The following is a 22790-nucleotide window of genomic DNA, read 5'->3' on the forward strand; positions in this document are numbered from 1 at the left end:
GGTAGTGGAAAGCCAGCAATAAGCCACAAGCCACAGGCACCCCACCTCAGCAGGCCAGAGAGAGGGGGTGGGAACAGGTGTTGGATGAATAAGTGATAACAGCACACGGTGAGGTGGATAGGCCGTGATGCTCCTGGAGGTCCTCAGGGAACCACAGACTGCCACCAGGGGTGCCATACTGTCACAGTAGCCAGTTAATATTGATGAGAGGCAGCTGTCGGTTTGGGTGGTGATGGCAGGTGGTGTGAGACGCGCACACACAGACACATGCCCCAGAATGCATTGGGCAGAAGGCAGACAAACATTGGGGAGGTGGGTTAGCACGGGGTCCGTCAAGTCGGCAAAACCAATCACGTCAGGCAATCTCTCACTGCTCACAGGGGGGTTCTAATGGAGCATTAGCATATTTCTCTTAGCTCTGTCCATTTGAATGTGTTCCTGACCACCTGAATATCTGTGATGATGATCTATGCAGTAGAAATGAGCATACAGGGTTATTTTATAAGCAGGTAGTTAGTTAGCAATTCTAATTGATTTGTAATTACACTTCTGCTTCTTTGAGAATTATTGACACAATCATCACTATGTACAATTTGGCTCCCTATAAGTTACCAATTGTGTTGAAGTATTTGAGTTATGTACCAAAAAGTATCCATTGTTACCACATAGTTTATGCAGCTAACGACTCCAACACACCTACAGCATCATTGCGCAAAATGGTATGAAGCATAATCTGGATATGTGTGCAACAAAAGTTCAACATTCACCTTCAGCTACCATTTCTGTCAAGCCGTCTACAATTTGATGCATACATTCGATAAATCCAATGTATGCACAGGGGCGCAACTTTCACTGGGAATGCGGGGGACATGAACCCCCCACATTCTAAAATAAATTGTTTCCACGTGAATGCCTCTGAGCTGTTGGGTAGGCTGTTTGGCGGTTTCAGCCGGCTGGATTTAGGCTGTGTGAAGGCAAAGCTTCTGACCAGCACAGCACTGCTGTCTGTGTGTTGTGCTTGTTCTCAGAGTTGTAAAGCAAGCAGAGCAGAAACTGGCTACTCTTTATTTGACTGATGTAGCTGGCAAGGTATCTGCTGTTTGACTTGTATTCCCAGTGCTGAGCTAGTAGTGTACCTGACATGTAATGTTAGATAATGTTTCATCCGCTCTCCAATGAAGTTCTGTCTGAAGAGACTGAACTAGTTAGCTAGCTAGTACCTACCACAGCCAGTTCAGCTCTAGCCTCAAGCTATCTGTCAGATAGTAGATTCTAACAGCTGTTGTGTGCATGGAAATCTTTTATAGCCTTTTTGTCCCATTTCAATGGAAGTAAATTAAATTGGCTAGTTTTCGCCAGTTAGCGCTAGCCAAAGGTTGGCTAACGTTAGCTAGCTAACTCACTAACTTCAGGTATTATTTTTTCCTCCATCACACTAGACCTGAATCAAATGATGAAATCAGCGATATTCTGATGTTTTTTGACAGCGCAATCTGAGTTTTTATTCGAGTCAGTATAGCAATGTAATGTTATTGATCTGTTCATTTCCCTAGCTAATTCCTTACTTTTCACACTGACATGGTATTAACAGCTCTACAGACTACACTGGCATGGTGTACAGTCAGTACAAAACACAATATTGATAATGATGAATGGATACAGATATGTTTGAATGCCCAGTCATGTTCATATAATCTCAGACATAAATTACGGCAGTTTAAGACCATCGATAGAACATCCTATATGCCAGAGAAATGTAATATCATTCACTCAGAAATGTAATTCCTCTGCAGTAGGTGTAAAATAGTATTGTAATTGATTTAATTGGAGTTTTTTTTAGTTGAGCAGTCGCAAATATATATATTTTTTCTCATGGCACTCGAGACACCTGTATGATTTGCGCCTGTCTCAGTGGACTAATCCTTCAAGGAGGCGGCCGGATGCCACTGTCCAAGAATATGGGGACTATGGCTCAGATGCACAAGGCACGTCTCTCTCCAGAATGCGCTCTCTCCCGCCATTTCGTGGGTATTCATTATTTTCATTACTTCATTGTGTGCACTGTTTGATGTGTCTACCAATTCTAAATTACATACCAGTAGTAGCCTTCATTTATCGATAATTCCCATAATTTCTCATCTGCAATGTTTGTTATGATCATTTCTGTTATTGCATTCAATATATTATTACTGTCATTTAACTTTCTGATTGTCAGAGTGGACATGTGTTTTGCAGAACTCAATCTACATTATGTGACATGTTAAAAACATGTTACCTTGTTTTTATTTCCATCCATTTACAAGTTGTCAATTTATTCATCATCTTTTGCTTGAAACTCTAATGTCAATGTTAAGTAAGGACACAGATGATTACGCATATAGAAATAGTCTACCTGGGCTGCGCGCAAATATAGGCCTATAAATGTTGTCACGTTGGTATAAAGGGATTGGGAGATAGGCGTAATAGGGGTTTTTATTGACCCAAATTACAGCGTGCAATGTAAAGGCACAGGGATGAAGACCAAACAAACACGTATACAAAACACAGGGTTGAAACCCAAACAAAAGAGCGAGAAGTACCTCGAAAAAATACACCGGGGCAAGACCCATAACATACACGCACACAATGATTAACACACGGACGAAACCCGTAATCATCTGCACAATACAAGTGGCACGAAAGCCAAAACAAAACAGCACAGTTACTCACACGACCAACAGACATGGGAACAATAATCACCAGGACAATGGTGAACAAAGGGCACACTTATACAATTACTAATCAATGGGAATAGGGACCAGGTGTGCGTAATGACAGTTCCAGAGGGATCCATGACAGTCTCCCCCCCCCCCCAACATCGGCCCCTGAGTGCGATCACAGGAACTCAGTGCGGGGGTCGATCAGGACCCGATGCAGCTGCTGAAGTTGCGTCGTCGGACGGGCTAGTTGCCGCTGCCAAAGTTGCGGCGGTGTCAGACAGACCAGTTGCAGCGGCGTCGATGGACTGGTTGTGGCAGTGTCGGACGGGCCAGTTGCAGCTGCTGAAGTTCCGTCGTCGGACGGACCAGTTGTGGCGATGTTGGATGGGCCAGTTGCCGCTGCTGGAGTTGCGGCGGTGCCGGACGGACCAGTCGCAGCATCGTCGGACAGGCCATTCCCGCTGTCTCCCTTAATGGTCAATTATTCTGTCACGATGGTATAAAGGGATCAGGAGACAGGCGCAGGAATGTGTAATAGGGGTTTTCAGCCCAAATTACAGCGTGCAATGTAAAGGCACAGGGACGAAGACCAAACAAACACATATATAAAACACAGGGTTGAAACCCAAACAAAAGAGCGAGGAGTACCTCGAATAAATACACGGGGCAAGACCCGTAACATACACGCACACAATGATTAACACACGGACGAAACCCGTAACCATCTGCACAATACAAGTGGCATGAAAGCCAAAACAACACAGCACAGGTACTCACACGACCAACGGACATGGGTACAATAATCGACAGGACAACGGTGAACAAAGGGCACACATAAAATTACTAATTAATGGGAATAGGGACCAGGTGTGCGTAATGACAGTTCCGGAGGGATCCGTGACAAATGTGCCCATTTTGGGATGTCTGATAGTATTTCTGATTGTTTTAACTCTCCACCACTAATGAGCTGTGGACCTTCTCAAAATAATTTTTATTCACCTCAAACAGCAAATAAACAAGGTCTGTTTTTAGAATCAATTGAGAATGACAATAGTTCCTCAAAGTATTTGAACATTATTTCCAGCTCTCTCCCTTTCGATAACCACTCGGCATGAAAGGGAAAAATGTAATGCTCTGATCAAGTGGAAAGGTCATAAAATACCTGATTGCTTCTTATCCCATGCACAAATAGCCTACAGCTGTGTCTGTCCCGAGCCAGTAAACTCTGAGGGCCCAGAATATTTAATACAATGTTAAAAGTTTGCTAGCGCAAGTTTTGGGGCGATCCAGTTGATACAATGTTCGTTGCAAGCAGGCCATGTGTAGCCAATGTGATTCATTGGATATTTATTTTTATCAGGATATTTTCTAAATGCAGGCCGCAATGTTTTTGTGTTGGCTTTATATAGCTTATTATTACACAGTTGGCAATGGCAATAAAAGTTACTTTTAGATTTGTGTAATTTTCATCTAGATTGAGATAGAATATAGATTAACCACAGACAATGATTTTGAGATACAAAGACTATTATAAATTAAATGAAACTGTTCCACAAAAATGTGCATATGATAATCGTATCTGGCATGGAGATTGGTATAAATGGTAAGATAAATTGGCACTACAAATGTAAAAGGTTACCGACAGCAGGTGTAGCCTATTACCAGCAACGTCAGGAGCATAATGGAAGAATCTGCGAAGCCCAGCAGCAGTGGGAGAAGGAGGGTCGGGGAACAGGTTTTTTTCTTCTGACTCCCTCTTGAATCATTTGTGTGTCTTCATTGTATAATCAAACAGCATGCTTGAAGCATCAGACAAGTTCTGTACATATAGCCTAGTTGATTTTATTAAAACCGATAGGATGTGTCTATACAGGCCTATGGAAAAATACAGTTGAAGTCGGAAGTTTACATACACCTTAGCCAAATACATTTAAACTCAGTTTTTCACAATTGCTGACATTTAATCCTAGTAAAAATTCCCTGGCTTAGGTCAGTTAGGGTCACCACTTTATTTTAAGAATGTGAAATGTCAGAATATTAGTAGAGACTGATTTATTTCAGCTTTTATTTCTTGCATCACATTCCCAGTGGGTCAGAAGTTTACATACACTCAATTAGTATTTGGTAGCATTGCCTTTAAATTGTTGAACTTGGGTCAAATGTTTCAGGTAGCCTTCCACAGGCTTCCCACAATAAGTTGGGTGAATATTGGCCCATTCCTCCTGACAGAGCTGGTGTAACTGAGTCAGGTTTGTAGGCCTCCTTGCTCACACACACTTTTTCAGTTCTGCCCATACATTTTCTATAGGATTGAGGTCAGGGCTTTGTGATGGCCACTCCAATACTGTTACGTATGCCTCTAGGAAGAGGGAACGCAACACCCTGCTACAACTCAACTCCCCATGGAGTGAAAGAGGTATGGGATTGTAGGTGCGAGTAAGGATGACAAAAGGCAGAGAATTTACTGTTTACAGGGAACTTATTCCGTCACACAGTAATTTTGAGTAAAAGGGGCTGGACGGAACCAAAGAAAGTAAATATCAAAGCCCCCTCTCCTACCTTACCTGCCTACCCACTACTTACCTAACTTAGCACCACCTGGTGCCGTAACCAAAATACAGGGGGGGTGGTCCGCCCAGGTCTTACCTAGTGTGCGTAGACAGTGAATACAACGGGTTATGTATGCCCGCGGGCCTCCCTTTCCCCCCTGGGAACAAATGAAACAGAATAATACAAACTACTTCACAACAAAAAAAAATAGAAAAAAATAACTCAGGACATTAACTTCTCTAGGGCCGGCGGGACGAAATCGTCCCACCTACGTAACAGCCAGTGGAATCCTGTGGCGCGTTATTCAAATACCTTAGAAATGCTATTACTTCAATTTCTCAAACATATGACTATTTTACAGCATTTTAAAGACAAGACTCTCGTTAATCTAACCACACTGTCCGATTTCAAAAAGGCTTTACAACGAAAGCAAAACATTAGATTATGTCAGCAGAGTACCCAGCCAGAAATAATCAGACACCCATTTTTCAAGCTAGCATATAATGTCACAAAAACCCAGAAGACAGCTAAATGCAGCACTAACCTTTGATTATCTTCATCAGATGACACACCTAGGACATTATGTTATACAATACATGCATGTTTTGTTCAATCAGGTTCATATTTATATCAAAAACCAGCTTTTTACATTAGCATGTGACGTTCAGAACTAGCATACCCCCCGCAAACTTCCGGTGAATTTACAAAATATTTACTAAATTACTCACGATAAACGTTCACAAAAAGCATAACAATTATTTTAAGAATTATAGATACAGAACTCCTCTATGCACTCGATATGTCCGATTTTAAAATAGCTTTTCGGTGAAAGCACATTTTGCAATATTCTCAGTAGATAGCCCGGCATCACAGGGCTAGCTATTTAGACACCCAGCAAGTTTAGCACTCACCAAAGTCAGATTTACTATAAGAAAAATGTTATTACCTTTGGTGTTCTTCCTCAGAATGCACTCCCAGGACTTCTACTTCAATAACAAATGTTGGTTTGGTCCCAAATAATCCATTGTTATATCCAAACAGCGGCGTTTTGTTCGTGCGTTCAAGACACTATCCGAAAGGGTAAAGAAGGGTGACGAGCATGGCGCATTTCATGACAAAAAAATTCTAAATATTCCATTACCGTACTTCGAAGCATGTCAACCGCTGTTTAAAATCAATTTTTATGCCATTTTTCTCGTAAAAAAGCGATAATATTCCGACCGGGAATCTGCGTTTAGGTAAAAAGAGGAAAGAAAATAAAGCACGGGGTCAACTCGTGCACGCGCCTAAGCCCATTGTCCTCTGATCGGCCACTTGCCAAAAGCGTAAATGTGTTTCAGCCTGGGGCTGCCTCGATATCATTCAGCTTTTTCCCGGGCTCTGAGAGCCTATGGGAGCCGTAGGAAGTGTCACGTTACAGCAAAGATCCTCAGTCTTCAATAAAAAGAGCCAAGATGAACAACAACTTGTCAGACAGGCCACTTCCTGTAAGGAATCTTCTCATGTTTTTGCCTGCCATATGAGTTCTGTTATACTCACAGACACCATTCAAACAGTTTTAGAAACTTTAGGGTGTTTTCTATCCAAAGCCAATAATGATATGCATATTCTAGTTACTGGGCAGGAGTAGTAACCAGATGAAATCGGGTACGTTTTTTATCCGGCCGTGTCAATACTGGCCCCTATCCCCAACAGGTTAAAGAAGCGTTCTCTCTCTCTCTGAGAAACAAACACAGAACATAACAATCAGCTCTCTCAGCAACAACTAACATATCACATACCAAATCTCTTTCTGAGAAACAACCAACATATGATATAACCCTCAGCTCTATCTGAGCAACAGAACACTGGCTTATATAGCTGGAGAAGGAGTCTGTAACGGGATACAGCTGTATCCTGACGAGGGGGCGTGGTCAGCTCTCCAATTAGCAATGGGGGCCGACCAATCAGCTGCTTGGGGGAATTTCAGGAATCCATCCTGAAACATACACATACAAAACCACAACACAGAAACTGGGGAACGTAACAAATACCTTGACTTTGTTGTACTTAAGCCATTTTACTACAACTTTGGAAGTATGCTTGGCATCATTGTCCATTTGGAAGACCCATTTGCGACCAAGCTTCAACTTCCTGACTGATGTCTTGAGATGTTGCTTCAATATATCCACATCATTTTTCTTCCTCATGATGCCATCTATTTTGTGAAGTGCACCAGTCCCTCTGCAGCGAAGCACCCACAATATGCTGCACCCACGTGCACTTGATTGTTCTTCGGCTTGCAAGCGTCCCCCCTTTTTCCTCCAAACATAACGATGGTCATTATGGCAAAACTGTTCTATTTTTGTTTCATCAGACCAGAGGACATTTCTCCAAAAAGTACGATCTTTGTCCCCATGTGCAGTTGCAAACCGTAGTCTGGCTTTTTTATGGCGGTTTTGGAGCAGTGGCTTCTTCCTTGCTGAGCGTCCTTTCAGGTTATGTCGATATAGGACTCGTTTTAATGTGGATATAGATACTTTTGTACCTGTTTCCTCCAGCATCTTCACAAGGTCCTTTGCTGTTGTTCTGGGATTGATTTGCACTTTTTGCACCAAAGTACGTTCATCTCTAGGAGACAGAACGTGTCTCCTTCCTGGGAGGTATGACAGCTGCGTGGTCCCATGGTGTTTATACTTGCGTGCTATTGTTTGTACAGATGAACGTGGTACCTTCAGGCGTTTGGAAATTGCTCCCAAGGATGAACCAGACTTGTGGAGGTCTACAAATAGCTGATTTCTTTTGATTCTCTGATGTCAAGCAAAGAGACACTGAGTTTGAAGGTAGGCCTTGAAATACACCCACAGGTACACCTCTAATTGACTCAAATGATGTCAATTAGCCTATCAGAAGCTTCTAAAGCCATGACATAATTTTCTGGTATTTCCCAAGCTGTTTAAAGGCACAGTCAACTTATTGTATGTAAACTTCTCACCCATTGTGATACAGTGAATTATAAGTGAAATAATCTGTCTGTTAACAATTGTTGGAGAAATTACTTGTGTCATGCACAAAGAAGATGTCCTAACCGACTTGCCAAAACAGTAGTTTGTTAACAAGAAATTTGTGGAGTGGTTGAAAAATGAGTTTTAATGACTCCAACCTAAGTGTATGTAAACTTCCAACTTCGACTGTACATTATGAGATTATTGTGGCTAAGACCGATATTATTTTCATTTGTCAAACGGCAGCCAACCATCGATCATGGTTAAAAAAATATAGATATATTTTTTAAACATGTCACCAGTATTTTTTGGAAAGAAGCATCATAACCTGCCTGTGAAGTTCGTCATAACTTATTCTGTTGCCTATTAAACTGCATGCTTTCCCAACGAGTCGTAGTGGGAGGACCACACTACATGTCATCGTGTGACTCCAAATTTTCTTCGTTATGATGGTTATTATATCAATATTTGCGCATAAAGTCGTTTCCACCGTAATTTCTCACATAATTTATTGTCGTTCGGCATTTATAAAATTGTACCACCAATTCATGTTTCCATCAGCTCGGTCATGGCGCTTTTCATGCGTCAGGTAATTCATCTGCATGAAATGGTTGGATGGAAACGTGGTTAGTGATATTATAGCTTTCATGACAAATTAATGAAGTAATTGTCAGTCATTGACTGAATTTTTTTGGGGCTCTAAAGCTGATTTAGATCCCTTGCCACCCTTCCCACCATTGGAATGACTGCCCTTGGATTGAATATTGTATTCTGCAGCTAAGCATTTATGAATCTGCATCTGGTCCCATACAAAAAAGACCCCTCCAGGATATTATTTATAAAGACACGAAGACCCCTCTCCCAGTCATTCTCATTATACAGTTCCCCACCTCTCCCTCTTTTCAAACTGTGTGTTAGCCTTCGTAAGGTGCGTGGACTCACTTTAATTTGTTTTGTCATTCCAGTCCATCCTTCTTTGTTCGCTATCTAATTTGCAAACTCTGCAGGTGTGTTTCAAAGAAAATATGAATCCCGCAACATCAAGCATTATGAATAGAACAGCTGTCCGACGTGCAAACGTGTTTCCTGATTGTAAGGCATCTGACTGTTAATAAGAAATACGGCCTTCAGGTATCTGCTGTTTTGAATGTAGAACCTAGATTCAAGACGGTTGGAAATGACAGACTGAGGTATACTATATGGACTGACTTTGAAAAGCACAGGCTCTTGATTTCCATGAGAACGACAGGCACAGAAACCAAAAAAACTGAGAATTCGACAACTACGCCTTGCGAACGCATTAGTAATTTGCAGGCCATTTTTGTTTAACATAGTTATGTTTTGAAGTGTCTAAGTTGTAATTATTATCTGTGTTGTTGTTTTGTCTGCTGTTGCTCCTGAAAAGTAGCTTGTACTCCCAAACATTTCTGTCAAACCTTTTCTCTTTGAAAGATAAAAATGTTGTTTTACCATTGCCAGTCTGCTGTCTATTATTGTTGAGCTACACGTAATTGGAAAGCAGTAAATAGAAACAGCCACGGTAACAATAATTGCATACCCCACTCGTCCCTGTTACTGAGCTCCTCAACAATGTTTGGTAAAAAAAAGAGTGCCACTTCTTTCAACAAAGTAGGCCCCATCAATCCATCAGCAATGAGGAAGAAACAGAAACACAATGATCTGGACCAGGCGTCCTCCAACTGTTGAAGAAGATATCTGGAGCTAACAACATGGGAAAGAGCAGCCATTCAAGAAAGCAAACAAGAGATGTTCCAGACTTTGAAGCGTATGTCTAATGGCTTGTCAGCCTGTTTCTTTGGCCAACCTCCATTTACTGCCATTTCCTCGGCTAATGAGTCAGTGTTGTGTCGACAACTTCAACTCCCACCCATTTGTAAGATGGTTCCTCACTGCTCATACATCGTCAAAGTCGACTCTGGAGTGGAACAGGGGCAGGTGATACTGTATTTGTATTTATTATGGATCCCCATTAGCTGCTGCTTTCGCAGCAGCTACTCTTCCTGGGGTCCAGCAAAATTAAGGCAGTTTATACAATTTTAAAAACATTACAATACATTCACAAACACACTGTGTGCCCTCAGGCCCCTACTCCACCACTACCACATATCTACAGTATTAAATCCATGTGTATGTATAGTGCATATGTTATCGTGTGTGTGTGTGTGTGTGTGTGTGTGTGTGTGTGTGTGTGTGTGTGTGTGTGTGTGTGTGTGTGTGTGTGTGTGTGTGTGTGTGTGTGTGTGTGTGTGTGTGTGTGTGTGTGTGTGTGTCTGTGCCAAGGTTTGTGTTGCTTCACAGTCCCCACTGTTCCATAAGGTGTTTTTTATCTGTTTTTTAAATCTAATTGTAATGCTTGCGTCAGTTATTTGATGTGGAATAGAGTTCCCTGTAGTCATGGCTCTATGTAGTACTGTGTGCCTCCCATAGTCTGTTCTGGACTTGGGGACTGTGAAGAGACCTCTTGTGGCATGTCTTGTGGGGTATGCATGGGTGTCAGAGCTGTGTGCCAGTAGTTTAGACAGACCAATCGGTGCATTCAACATGTCAAAACCTCTCATAAATAAAAGCAGTAATGAAGTCAATCTCTCCTCCACTTTCAGCCAGGAGAGATTGATATGCATATTATTAATATTAGCTCTCTGTGTACCTCAAAGGGCCAGCCGTGCTGCACTGTTCTGAGCCAATTGCAATTTTCCTAAGTCCTTTTTTGTGGCACCTGACCACATGACTGAACAGTAGTCAAGGTGCGACAAAACTAGGGCCTGTAAGACCTGCCTTGTTGATAGTGTTGTTAAGAATGCAGAGAATCGCTTTATTATAGACAGACTTCTCCCCATCTAAGCTACTACTGCATCAATATGTTTTTACCATGACAGTTTACAATCTAGGGTTACTCCAAGCAGTTTAGTCATCTCAACTTGCTCAATTTCCACAGTATTTATTGCAAGATTTAGTTAAGGTTAAGGATTTAGTGAGTGTTTTGTTCCAAATACAATGCTTTTAGTTTTAGAAATATTTAGGGCTAACTTATTCCTTGCCACCCACTCTGAAACTAACTGCAGCTCTTTGTTGAGTGTTGCAGTCATTTCAGTCGCTGTAGTAGCTGACGTGTATAGTGTTGAGTCATCCCGCATTAGAATCAAACCACACTCTGGCTTTACTCAAAGTTGGTGGCATGTCGTTAGTAAAAATTGAAAAAAAGCAAGGGGCCTAAACAGCTACCCTGGGGAATTCCTGATTCTAACTGGATTACATTTGAGAGGCTTCCATTAAAGGACACCCTCTGTGTTCTGTTAGACAAGTAACTCTTTTTCCACATTATAGCAGGGGGTGTAATGCCATAACACATACGTTTTTCCAGCAGCAGACAATGATCAATAATGTCAAATGCTGCACTGAAGTCTAACAAGACAGCCACCACAATCATTTCATCATCACTTTCTCTCAGCCAATCATCAGTCATTTATGTAAGTGCTGTAAGCATGCTGAAATTCTGTTGTCAATTTGTTTACTGTGAAATAGCATTGTATCTGGTCAAACACAATTTTTTCCAGAAGTTTATTAAGGGTTGATAACTGGCTAATTGGTCGGCTATGAGGTGTGTTGCATGAGGTGTGTTATGGAAATAGGAAAAGAATGCTGTTGCAGTGTTGCACCATGGCAATCATTTATTGAAGGGATGCGTGAATGCAGTCACAATCGCTAAATTCGGCACCCTTTACCTGACTTTACATTGAAGTTTCCACTTTCAAGGCAGACAAAATTAAATTCTTAATTTAAAAAATCCTTGCTCTTTCTAATCTCCACAAATTATTTTATCCATGCCACTTGGCAGCAACACATATTTTGATACATGTTTGTATAAAGCTTCTGTGAGAGCTTGGCGGAGGTTACAAGTAGCAATAGGACTGAAGTGATCAGCAACTGAATGCCCCATCTTCTCTCGCACGATTAAACTATGGCAGCTGAACTGAACTGGCCCCAGCTGAGAGCCTAGGCCCTAGGGGAACACCCCAAGGGCTCCTCCTGTGTCTCCTGTCCCCTCAAGCGGTGATGGTACTCTAAGAAGTAAAGTTCAGCTGAGAGCCCACAAAGAAAACTCCAGTAGGATAACTCTTGTGCCATAATAAGGTCTATAGTAACCCTCATCAAAAGTGTGGCATCTTGGGATCCCTTAGTTAGCCTACACTGTACTTTTATCAGTGTGGCTACAGCTCTCACTCCAATAACATGCCTGACCTGCCCACTGTGGTCATGGGAAATGCAATCGATGCCCCTGCGCTCGGACAGAAATATATATGGGTGAACAAGGAAATGCCTTTGATGCTACCCTTACGAAAAAGATTGCAGTCAGAGTGCCGTATAACTGCAATACAGTGCAGTATAACTGCAGTTATATTGCAGTATAACGGCATTATACTGCAAATACTGCATCCAAAATAACACAGATTTTCTTTCTACAGTAATTCTGCAGTGTAACTGCAGTTACTGCATCCAAAATACCACAGTCTACTACAGGTACTGCACTTTTACTGCAGTTTTAAAACTGCAATCTTTTTTTGTAACGGTAGTGAACTTCTGTAGCTAGCACACTGTGCTCATAAAAGGGTGTTTGGATGAAAAAACTCCCCCTGATTTATTTTCCTAATATAAAAGTGTTTCTTCAATATATAGTGAGGAGTTTAAGACTTAACCTGAGGATGTTCATTTTTCAGTGGCTGCTTTATATTTCGTAAGGTTATCTGGATTATTTATTTTTCCACAGAGCTGGGAGTAAATTGACCTGTAATATTAGAGCAAAGCTTCCCACAAGGCCTTTATAGGGGAGGAACGAACATCCCCTTTAACCTTACGGGGAAGTAATGACTATCCCCTTTAATCCATCTCTCCAGTAAATTAAAGTTGATTAAAGATATTATCAATAATTCACTGGCGAGATTTGCTGAATGAAAAACACATTAACCTCTCTAGGGAAGGTGGGACGAAATCGTCCCACCTACGTAACAGCCAGTGGAATCCTGTGGCGCGTTATTCAAATACCTTAGAAATGCTATTACTTCAATTTCTCAAACATATGACTATTTTACACCATTTTAAAGACAAGACTCTCGTTAATCTAACCACACTGTCCGATTTCAAAAAGGCTTTACAACGAAAGCAAAACATTAGATTATGTCAGCAGAGTACCCAGCCAGAAATAATCAGACACCCATTTTTCAAGCTAGCATATAATGTCACATAAACCCAAACCACAGCTAAATGCAGCACTAACCTTTGATGATCTTCATCAGATGACACGCCTAGGACATTATGTTATACAATACATGCATGTTTTGTTCAATCAAGTTCATATTTATATCAAAAACCAGCTTTTTACATTAGCATGTGACGTTCAGAACTAGCAAACTTCCGGTGAATTTACTAAATTACTCACGATAAACGTTCACAAAAAACATAACAATTATTTTAAGAATTATAGATACAGAACTCCTCTATGCACTCGCTATGTCCGATTTTAAAATAGCTTTTCGGTGAAAGCACATTTTGCAATATTCTAAGTAGATAGCCCGGCATCACAGGGCTAGCTATTTAGACACCCACCAAGTTTAGCCCTCACCAAAGTCAGATTTACTAGAAGAAAAAAGTTATTACCTTTGCTGTTCTTCGTCAGAATGCACTCCCAGGACTTCTACTTCAATAACAAATGTTGGTTTGGTTCAAAATAATCCATAGTTATGTTCAAATATCCTCTGTTTTGTTCGTGCGTTCAAGACACTATCCGAAGTGTAAAGAAGGGTGACGCGCCCGACGCGTTTCGTGATAAAAAATGTCTAAATATTCCATTACCGTACTTCGAAGCATGTCAACCTCTGTTTAAAATCAATTTTTATGCCATTTTTCTCGTAAAAAAGCGATAATATTCCGACCGGGAATCTGTGTTTTAGTACAAAGAGAGAGAAAATAAAAACATGGGGTCGCCTCGTGCACGCGCCTCAGTCTCATTGTCCTCTGATAGACCACTTACCAAAGGTGCTAATGTTTTTCAGCCAGGGGCTGCCTCGACATCATTCAGCTTTTTCCCGGGTTCTGAGAGCCTATGGGAGCCGTAGGAAGTGTCACGTTACAGCAAAGATAAGAAGTTTTCAATAAAAAGAGTCAAGAAGCCCAAGGAATGGTCAGAGAGGGCACTTCCTGTACAGAATCTTCTCAGGTTTTTGCCTGCCATATGAGTTCTGTTATACTCACAGACACCATTCAAACAGTTTTAGAAACTTTAGGGTGTTTTCTATCCATGCCAATAATTATATGCATATTCTAGTTTCTGGGCAGTAGTAATAACCAGATTAAATCGGGTACGTTTTTTATCCGGCCGTGTAAATACTGCCCCCTAGCCCTAACAGGTTAAACTACACAAATAGATTTTCATAATCTCCCCTTGGCCAAAGGGAACGGAAGTACGTTTTTTTTTACTTAAGGATGCACTTTCTAAACCTTTTCCTGATAAGTCACAATCAAGGCGACACAAGGCAAAGTGGAGGGGAGTTCCATTAGTTTCTATCAGAGATCTGCCGTGCTTTTTAAGAAAATCACAGAGAGGGTTTTTGGAGGTAGCAGCGCAGAAGGGCCCCATCGTTGTACACATCTAAAGCACTTTAAGAGTTACAGAGTGAGAGAGAGTTTGATGGTTCCTGGTCCCAGCTATCCTTCTCTGGCGTGGCCTTGGCTAGTGCCAGGGGTAATTGGGATACAGTCGTATTAGCGCATAGTCCCACCCCGTTTCATACGTTTCGGCTGACTATTTCGCTGTGTGATTTGCTTTAAAAACAGCCTGAGAAAAGTACAGAGGTACAGTAGCTCACAGCGCTTGGGAGCACATTCGGCGCATTCGTCTCAATACTGTTGTTTGTTTCATTTATTTAATTTATGTGTTTGTTACTTTTATCCGGAGCTGTCCTTAATCACAGATATTCTATCAAAAGTTTAGTAAATTGCTAATGTACCAATTAGCAAGCGAACCGAGGCTCGAATTCATCTTAATGGGAAATATCAGCTATTACAGAGGAGAGTAATTAACAAGCTCTTTCCGCTATGTTTGTTCTTTGCTTTGTTTTGTTCTTTTATCTCCAATGGAAATTTTACTGAGTGAATCTTTAATTAACCGGTTTAAGCACTGCCATGTGAAAATGTCTTACGGGGGTCAGGATAGCATCAAACCCCAACCACAGCATCAATATTTATACAGTTGTTTACAGCCTGCTGCTTGCACTCACACACAACTCCCTTTGATTGGGGTCACATGCACATGCACGTGAATACTCACACACACGCACTCACACACACACACACACACACACACACACACACACACACACACACACACACACACACACACACACACACACACACACACACACACACACACACACACACACACACACACACACACACACACATTAACACACAATAGCATATACCCCCCCAACACACACACACCCAAACAACAAGCACACACACACACACACACACTCCACTTACGCTATTAGAGGACTCAATCTGGTTTTACAGACACTAAACCATTTTACCATTTCAATTAACCACATGTAGGTTCGAAAAATATGTCGTAATCCACTATTTTCTCAAATTCTGCATTGTGACTTTAAATTAATTGTGGCCTAGATTCTGTCATCACATCCAGTGTTGGTTATCCCTTCCTCTCTCCCAGTCCAGGGTTCATTAGGCACCGGAATGGAAGAAAAGGGATTACCTGAACTCTTTTTTTGTCGTCCGTTGCTAAATGTTTTGAAGCCCTAACGAACATGATGAGTTTCAGAAGAAAGTTATTTGTTTCTGGCAATTTAGAGCCTGTAATCGAAACCAGAAATGCCGCTAATGCCAGCTGTCCTAATATGGACTCTGTACTCTGGTGTTGGTTTATAGACTGACCCTCTGTTCTCGCCCATGTAGACCTGCCTCTTGTCAACTTGTCTGTGGAGCCCCAGCCCATACTGGAGGGCAACCTAGTGAAGTTTCACTGCTCTGCCAAGGCTAACCCACCCGTCATCCATTACAGGTAAGATAGTACACCTCCACACACACAAACACACACTCACATATGCAAAAGCATTACATCTGCACCTATTTTCTTCTCTGATTTAAGTCTTTAATTTGGGTGACCCAAAATCTCCATTATTTGATGTGCTTATGATGTGTTCAGTAGGCCTGTATCCACATTAATAGTCTATCTACATTCCTCTCATGCTTATGCATACAGGCTGCATAATGATTGTCATAGTCTCTCTTTCCAAGTTCTGCATCTCTATTGGGGTATAACACAGGAAGCATCCCCATATGTTTCACATTGTCGTAGGCAGTCCAGGGTGGGACAGGTGGTTAGTCGGCGTAAAAAAGTGTGTCAAATGTACCCAGAGGTCACCTTAGACCGTAACTCCATGCCAGCAGCTGGCATCTCATTGATAATAGATGGGCGGGGGTCCCTGAGACTGTGGCACACATCACTGCCATCTGCCTATGCCAGTGCAGGGGCGAGCACCAACTGCATTAAGTTGGCACAGAGGGGGCACAGAGTGAACCACAACACACAAGGGTTTCCCGTGGTTTGTACCCACATCCTCTAGCCAGTGGGTGAGGAGGTCGAGAGAGAGAGAGAGAGAGAGAGAGAGAGAGAGAGAGAGAGAGAGAAAGAAGGGAAGAGAGGGGGAGAGAGAGAGCGAAAGAAAGAAGGGAAGAGAGGGGGAGAGAGAGAAAGAAGGGAAGAGAGGGGGAGAGAGAGAGAAAGAAAGAAGGGAAGAGAGGGGGAGAGAGAAAGAAGGGAAGAGAGGGGGAGAGAGAGAAAGAAGGGAAGAGAGGGGGGAGAGAGAAAGAAGGGAAGAGAGGGGGAGAGAGAATAAGAGGGGGAGAGAGAGAATGAGAGGGGTAGAAAGAGAGAGAGAATGAGGGGAGAGAGAGAATGAGAGGGGCGATATAGATAGAGAGAGAAGGGAATGGAAGAGAGGGGGGAGAGAGAATGAGTAGGGGGAGAGAGAGAGGGGGTGGAGAGATGGGGAGAGAGAGAGAGAGAGAGAGAGAGAGAATAAGAGGGGAGAGAATGAGAGGGGGAGAGAGAGAGAAACGGGGGAGGGAGAGAGAGAGAGAGAGAGACGGGGAGAGAGAGTGGGGGAGAGAGAGAGGGGGAGAGAGAGTGGGGGAGAGAGAGAAAGGGGGAGAGAGAGTGGAAGGAGACAGAGAGGGAGGTGACTGGGTTCAGTAGTCTCTTTGAGGATGGTTAGCCTCTGCCCAGAAAATACACTATAGGCAAAAATCCAGCTACTGGGAAAGTCCACACAATGTTTCTTATAGGTTTAGGGATAATATCGTATGATATTAGTATGATTGCTACCATTTATTTTCCTTATAGCTCTAAGTGGTTTGGGTTTGGGATATCCCTGCTCCTGGTACATTAATTGTCATGACAGTATACAATAATAGTTGCATACAATAACTACAAGCTGTCATGAACAACAGAGAGCTTTGACGTGCCATCATCCAGCATATTGCGCTGCAATAAGAAAGTTAGCAACTACAGTTATACTCCAGAAACTACCATTCACCCCTTATTGGTTCCGATATTGCGAAAGGGGACAATCCCCCATATAATTGACAGTAATAGAAAAATGAGTTGTTTATTATTCTGTGTGGCACCCCTCCAGGGAATTGCACACTGGTGTTTGAATTTGATTAGATAAGCTTCTCTATTTTAGCATGAAAACAAGAGTAGGGCTACATGCCTCAGTAAATATCAAAGGCCTGCATATGATTTGGCATTAGCGGCGGTTGGACATTAAACGGAACAAAAATGTTTATGCGAAACAACAGTGGAACATCCCTTTGATGTGAAATAGGCCTGGCTGGAGCGATTTTGCCACCTCAACAACAATGCTTTGTGGCTAATAATACAGGTTGACGGGGTGATCTGGCTCATTAGTGGGGGTTGTGAATATGTGCACTTTGTTGTATACCATACAGGGTTGGGGTCAATTCCATTTCAATTCCAGTCAACAATCTACACAAAAACCTATGTAATGTCAAAGTGAAAGATTTTAATAAAAAAATAATAATAATAAAACATTCACAAATCAAATATAGTCGTTCAAAATGTTGGGGTCACTTAGAAATGTCCTTGTTTTTGAAAGAAAAGCGATTTTTTTGTCCATTAAAATAACATCAAATTGATCAGCAATACAGTGTCGACATTATTCATGTTGTAAATGACTATTGTAGCTGGAAAAGGCAGATTTTTAAAGAAATATCTACATAGGCGTACAGAGGCCCATTATCAGCAACCATCACTCCTGTGTTCCAATGGCACGTTGTGTTAGCTAATCCAAGTGTATCATTTTAAAAGGCTAATTGATAATTAGAAATCCCTTTTGCAATTATTTTAGCACAGCTGAAAACTGTTGTCCTGATTAAAGAAGCAATAAAACTGGCCTTCTTTAGACTTGTTGAGTATCTGGAGCATCAGCATTTGTGGTTTCGATTACAGGCTCTAAATGGCCAGAAACAAATAACTTTCTTCTGAAACTCGTCAGTCTATTCTTGTTCTGAGAAATGAAGGCTATTCCCATGCGAGAAATTGCCAAGGAACTGAAGATCTCGTACAACACCGTGTACTACTCCCTTCACAGAACAGAGCAAACTGGCTCTAACCAGAATAGAAAGAGGAGTGGGAGGCCCCGGTGCACAACTGAGCAAGAGGACAAGTACATTAGAGTGTCTAGTTTGAGAAACAGATGCCTCACAAGTCCTCAACTGGCAGCTTAATTAAATAGTACCCGCAAACACCAGTCTCAACGTCAACAGTGAAGAGGCGACTCCGGGATGCTGACCGTTTGGGCAGAGTTGCAAAGAAAAATACATATCTCAGACTGGCCAATAAAAATAAAATATTAAGATGGGCAAAGTAACACAGACACTGGACAGAAGAAGATTGGAAAAAAGTGTTATGGACAGACAAATCTACGTTTCAGGTGTTCGGATCATTGTATATTTTGTCATTGTATATTTGCCATTGTTCAGTTTTTTTCAGTGTGTCACACACTAAGGTTCTTTGTGGCACCTTTTTAAAATGAAAATGATAACATCCGCATACCATACCAAAAATTGGGAGATTTGTACAGGGTAAAAGCGATCTTGAAGAAGGAAGGCTATGCCATACCCTGTGGACACCGCTTAATTGGAGCCAATTTCCTCCTACAAAAGGACAATGACCCAAAGCACAGCTCCAAACTATGCAATAACTATTTAGGGAAGAAGCAGCCAGCTGGTATTCTGTCTATAATGGAGTGGCCAGCACAATTACTGGATCTCAACCCTATTGAGCTGTTGTGGGAGCAGCTTGACCGTATGGTACGTAAGAAGTGCCCATCAAACCATTCCAACTTGTGGGAGGTGCTACAGGAAGCATGGGGTGAAATCTCTTCAGATTACCTCAACAAATTGACAACTAGAATGCCAAAGGTCTGCAAGGCTGTAATTGCTGCAAATTGAGGATTCTTTGATGAAAGCAAAGTTTGAAGGGCACATTTATTATTTAAATTTTAAAAAAGGCGGGCGACTCTGACGGCTCCGGACAGGCGGGCGACTCTGGCGGCTCCGGACAGGCAGGCGACTCTGGCGGCTCCAGACAGGCGGGCGACTCCGGACTGGCGGGCGGCTCTGGTGGCTCCGGACTGGCGGGCGGCTCTGGCGGCTCCGGACTGGCTCTGTGCGCAGGCACAGGACTCACCAGGCTGGGGAGACATGCAGGAGGCCTGGCTCTGGGCGCAGGCACAGGACTCACAAGGCTGGGGAGACATGCAGGAGGCCTGGCTCTAGGAGCAGGCACAGGACTCACCAGGCTGGGAAGACATGCAGGAGGCCTGGCTCTAGGAGCAGGCACAGGATTCACCAGGCTGGGAAGACATGCAGGAGGCCTGGCTCTGGGCGCAGGCACAGGACTCACCAGGCTGGGGAGATATGCAGGAGGCCTGGCTCTGGGCGCAGGCACAGGACTCACCAGGCTGGGAAGACATGCAGGTGGCCTGGCTCTGAGCGCAGGCACAGGACTCACCAGGCTGGGAAGACATGCAGGAGGCCTGGTTCGGGGCGCAGGCACAGGATTCACCAGGCTGGAGAGACATGCAGGAGGCCTGGTTCTGGGCGCAGGCACAGGATAGACCGGGTCCTGAAGACGCACTGGAGGTCTAGAGCGCACGGCCTGCACAACCCGTCCTGGCTCGATGCCCACTCTAGCATGGCACTTGCGGGAGGCTGGGATGTAGCGCACCGGGCTATGAGCGCGCACTGGAGACACCATGCGCTCTACCGCATAACACGGTGCCCGACCAGTACCACGCCGCTTCCGGTAAGCACGGGGAGTTGGCTCAGGTCTAACGCCTGACTCCGCCAATCTCCCCGTGTGCCCCCCCCCAAACTTTTTTTGGGGGCTACCTCTTCAAATAGCTGTTCCCAAGTCCAGTCTATTCTTCCCTCCAATTCCTCCAGCGACCAGGATGCCATCACCTCCCGAACACGCTGCTTCATCCACTCCTGGTGCTGCTCCCCTCCACGCTGCTTGGTCCGTTTTTGGTGGGTAGATCTGTAACGGCCGTCGTTGAAGAGAGAAGGGGACCAAAGCGCAGCATGGTGAGTGTTCATATTAATGTTTTAATAATAAGAAACACTTCAAAACAAACAAGACAATGAACGACAGCCAACAGTTCTGTCAGGTCACAAAATACTAAACTGAAAACATCTACCCACAAAACCCAAAGGAAAAACAGGCTGCCTAAGTATGACTCCCAATCAGCAACAACGATGTACAGCTGTTCCTGATTGGGAGCCATACCCGGCCGAAACAAAGCAATCCCAAACATAGAACCACAGACATAGAATGCCCACCCAAATCACACCCTGACTAAACCTAAATAGAGACAATAAAACGTCTCTCTCAGGTCAGAGCGTGACAATTACAGACCATTTCGAATCCCACCGTTCCTTCTCCGCTATGCAATCTGGTTTCAGAGTTGGTCACGGGTGCACCTCAGCCACGCTCAAGGTCCTAAACGATATCATACCTGCCATCGATAAGAGACATTACTGTGCAGCCGTATACATCGACCTGGCTAAGGCTTTCGACTCTGTCAATCACAACATTCTTATTGGCAGACTCAACAGCCTTGGTTTCTCAAATGATTTCCTCGCCTGGTTCACCAACTACTACTCTGATAGAATTCAGAGTGTCAAATTGGAGGGCCTGTTGTCCGGACCTCTGGCAATCTCTATGGGGGTGCCACAGGATTCAATTCTCGGGCCGACTCTCTTCGCTGTATACATCAATGACGTCGCTCTTGCTGCTGGTGATTCTTTGATCCACCTCTACGCAGACGACACCATTCTGTATACCTCTGGCCCTTTTTTGGACACTGTTAACTAACCTCCAGACGAGCTTCAATGGCACACAACTCTCCTTCCGTGGCCTCCAACTGCTCTTAAATGCAAGTAAAATGAAATGCATAATCTTCAACCGATCGCTGCCCGCACCTGCCCGCCCGTCTAACATCACTACTCTGGACGGTTCTGACTTAGAATATGTGGACAACTACAAATACCTAGGTGTCTGGTTAGACTGTAAACTCTCCTTCCAGACTCACATTAAACATCTCCAATCCAAAAAAAATCTAGAATCGGCTTCCTATTTTGCAACAAAGCATCCTTCACTCATGCCGCCAAACATACCCTCGTAAAACTGACCATCCTACTGATCCTCGACTTCGGCGATGTCATTTACAAAATAGCCTCCAACCCTCTACTCAACAAATTGGATGCAGTCTATCACAGTGTCATCCGTTTTATCACCAAGGCCCCATATTCTACCCACCACTGCGACCTGTACACTCTCGTTGGCTGGCCCTCGCTTCATACTCGTCGCCAAACCCACTGGCTCCAGGTCATCTACAAGTCTCTGCTAGGTAAAGCTCCCCCTTATCTCAGCTCACTGGTCACCATAGCAGCACCCACCCGTAACACGCGCTCCAGCAGGTACATCTCACTGTTCACCCCCAAAGCCAATTCTTCCTTTGGCAGCCTCTCCTTCCAGTTCTCTGCTGCCAATGACTGGAACAAACTGCAAAAATCACTAAAGCTGGAGACTCTTACTTCCCTCACTAGCTTTAAGCACCAGCTGTCAGAGCAGCTCACTGATCACTGCACCTGTACATAGCTCATCTGTAAATAGCCCATCCAATCTACCTCATCCCCATACTGTATTTATTTATCTTGCTCCTTTGCACCCCAGTATCTCTACTTGCACATTCATCTTCTGCACATTCTACCATTCCAGTGTTTAATTGCTATATTGTAATTACTTTGCCACCATGGCCTTTTTATTGCCTTACCTCTCTTATCCTCCCTCATTTGCACATGCTGTATATAGATTTTTCTCCTGTATTATTGATTGTATGTTTGTTTATTCCATGTATAACTCTGTGTTGTTGTA

General features: G+C 43.2%; 1 protein-coding gene across 1 annotated transcript in view; it reads left to right on the forward strand.

Moving 5' to 3' along the window:
- kirrel3a (kirre like nephrin family adhesion molecule 3a) overlaps window positions 1–22790 on the forward strand; it is a 278710-nt gene that overhangs the window by 212089 nt on the left and 43831 nt on the right. Inside the window, exon 6 of the mRNA XM_014197820.2 lies at window positions 16220–16325. Coding sequence (XP_014053295.1) covers window positions 16220–16325 — 106 coding nt within the window. The remainder of the gene's footprint in view (window positions 1–16219; window positions 16326–22790) is intronic.

This window comes from Salmo salar, chromosome ssa04 (genome assembly GCF_905237065.1).
Source record: "Salmo salar chromosome ssa04, Ssal_v3.1, whole genome shotgun sequence".
NCBI lineage: Eukaryota > Metazoa > Chordata > Actinopteri > Salmoniformes > Salmonidae > Salmo > Salmo salar.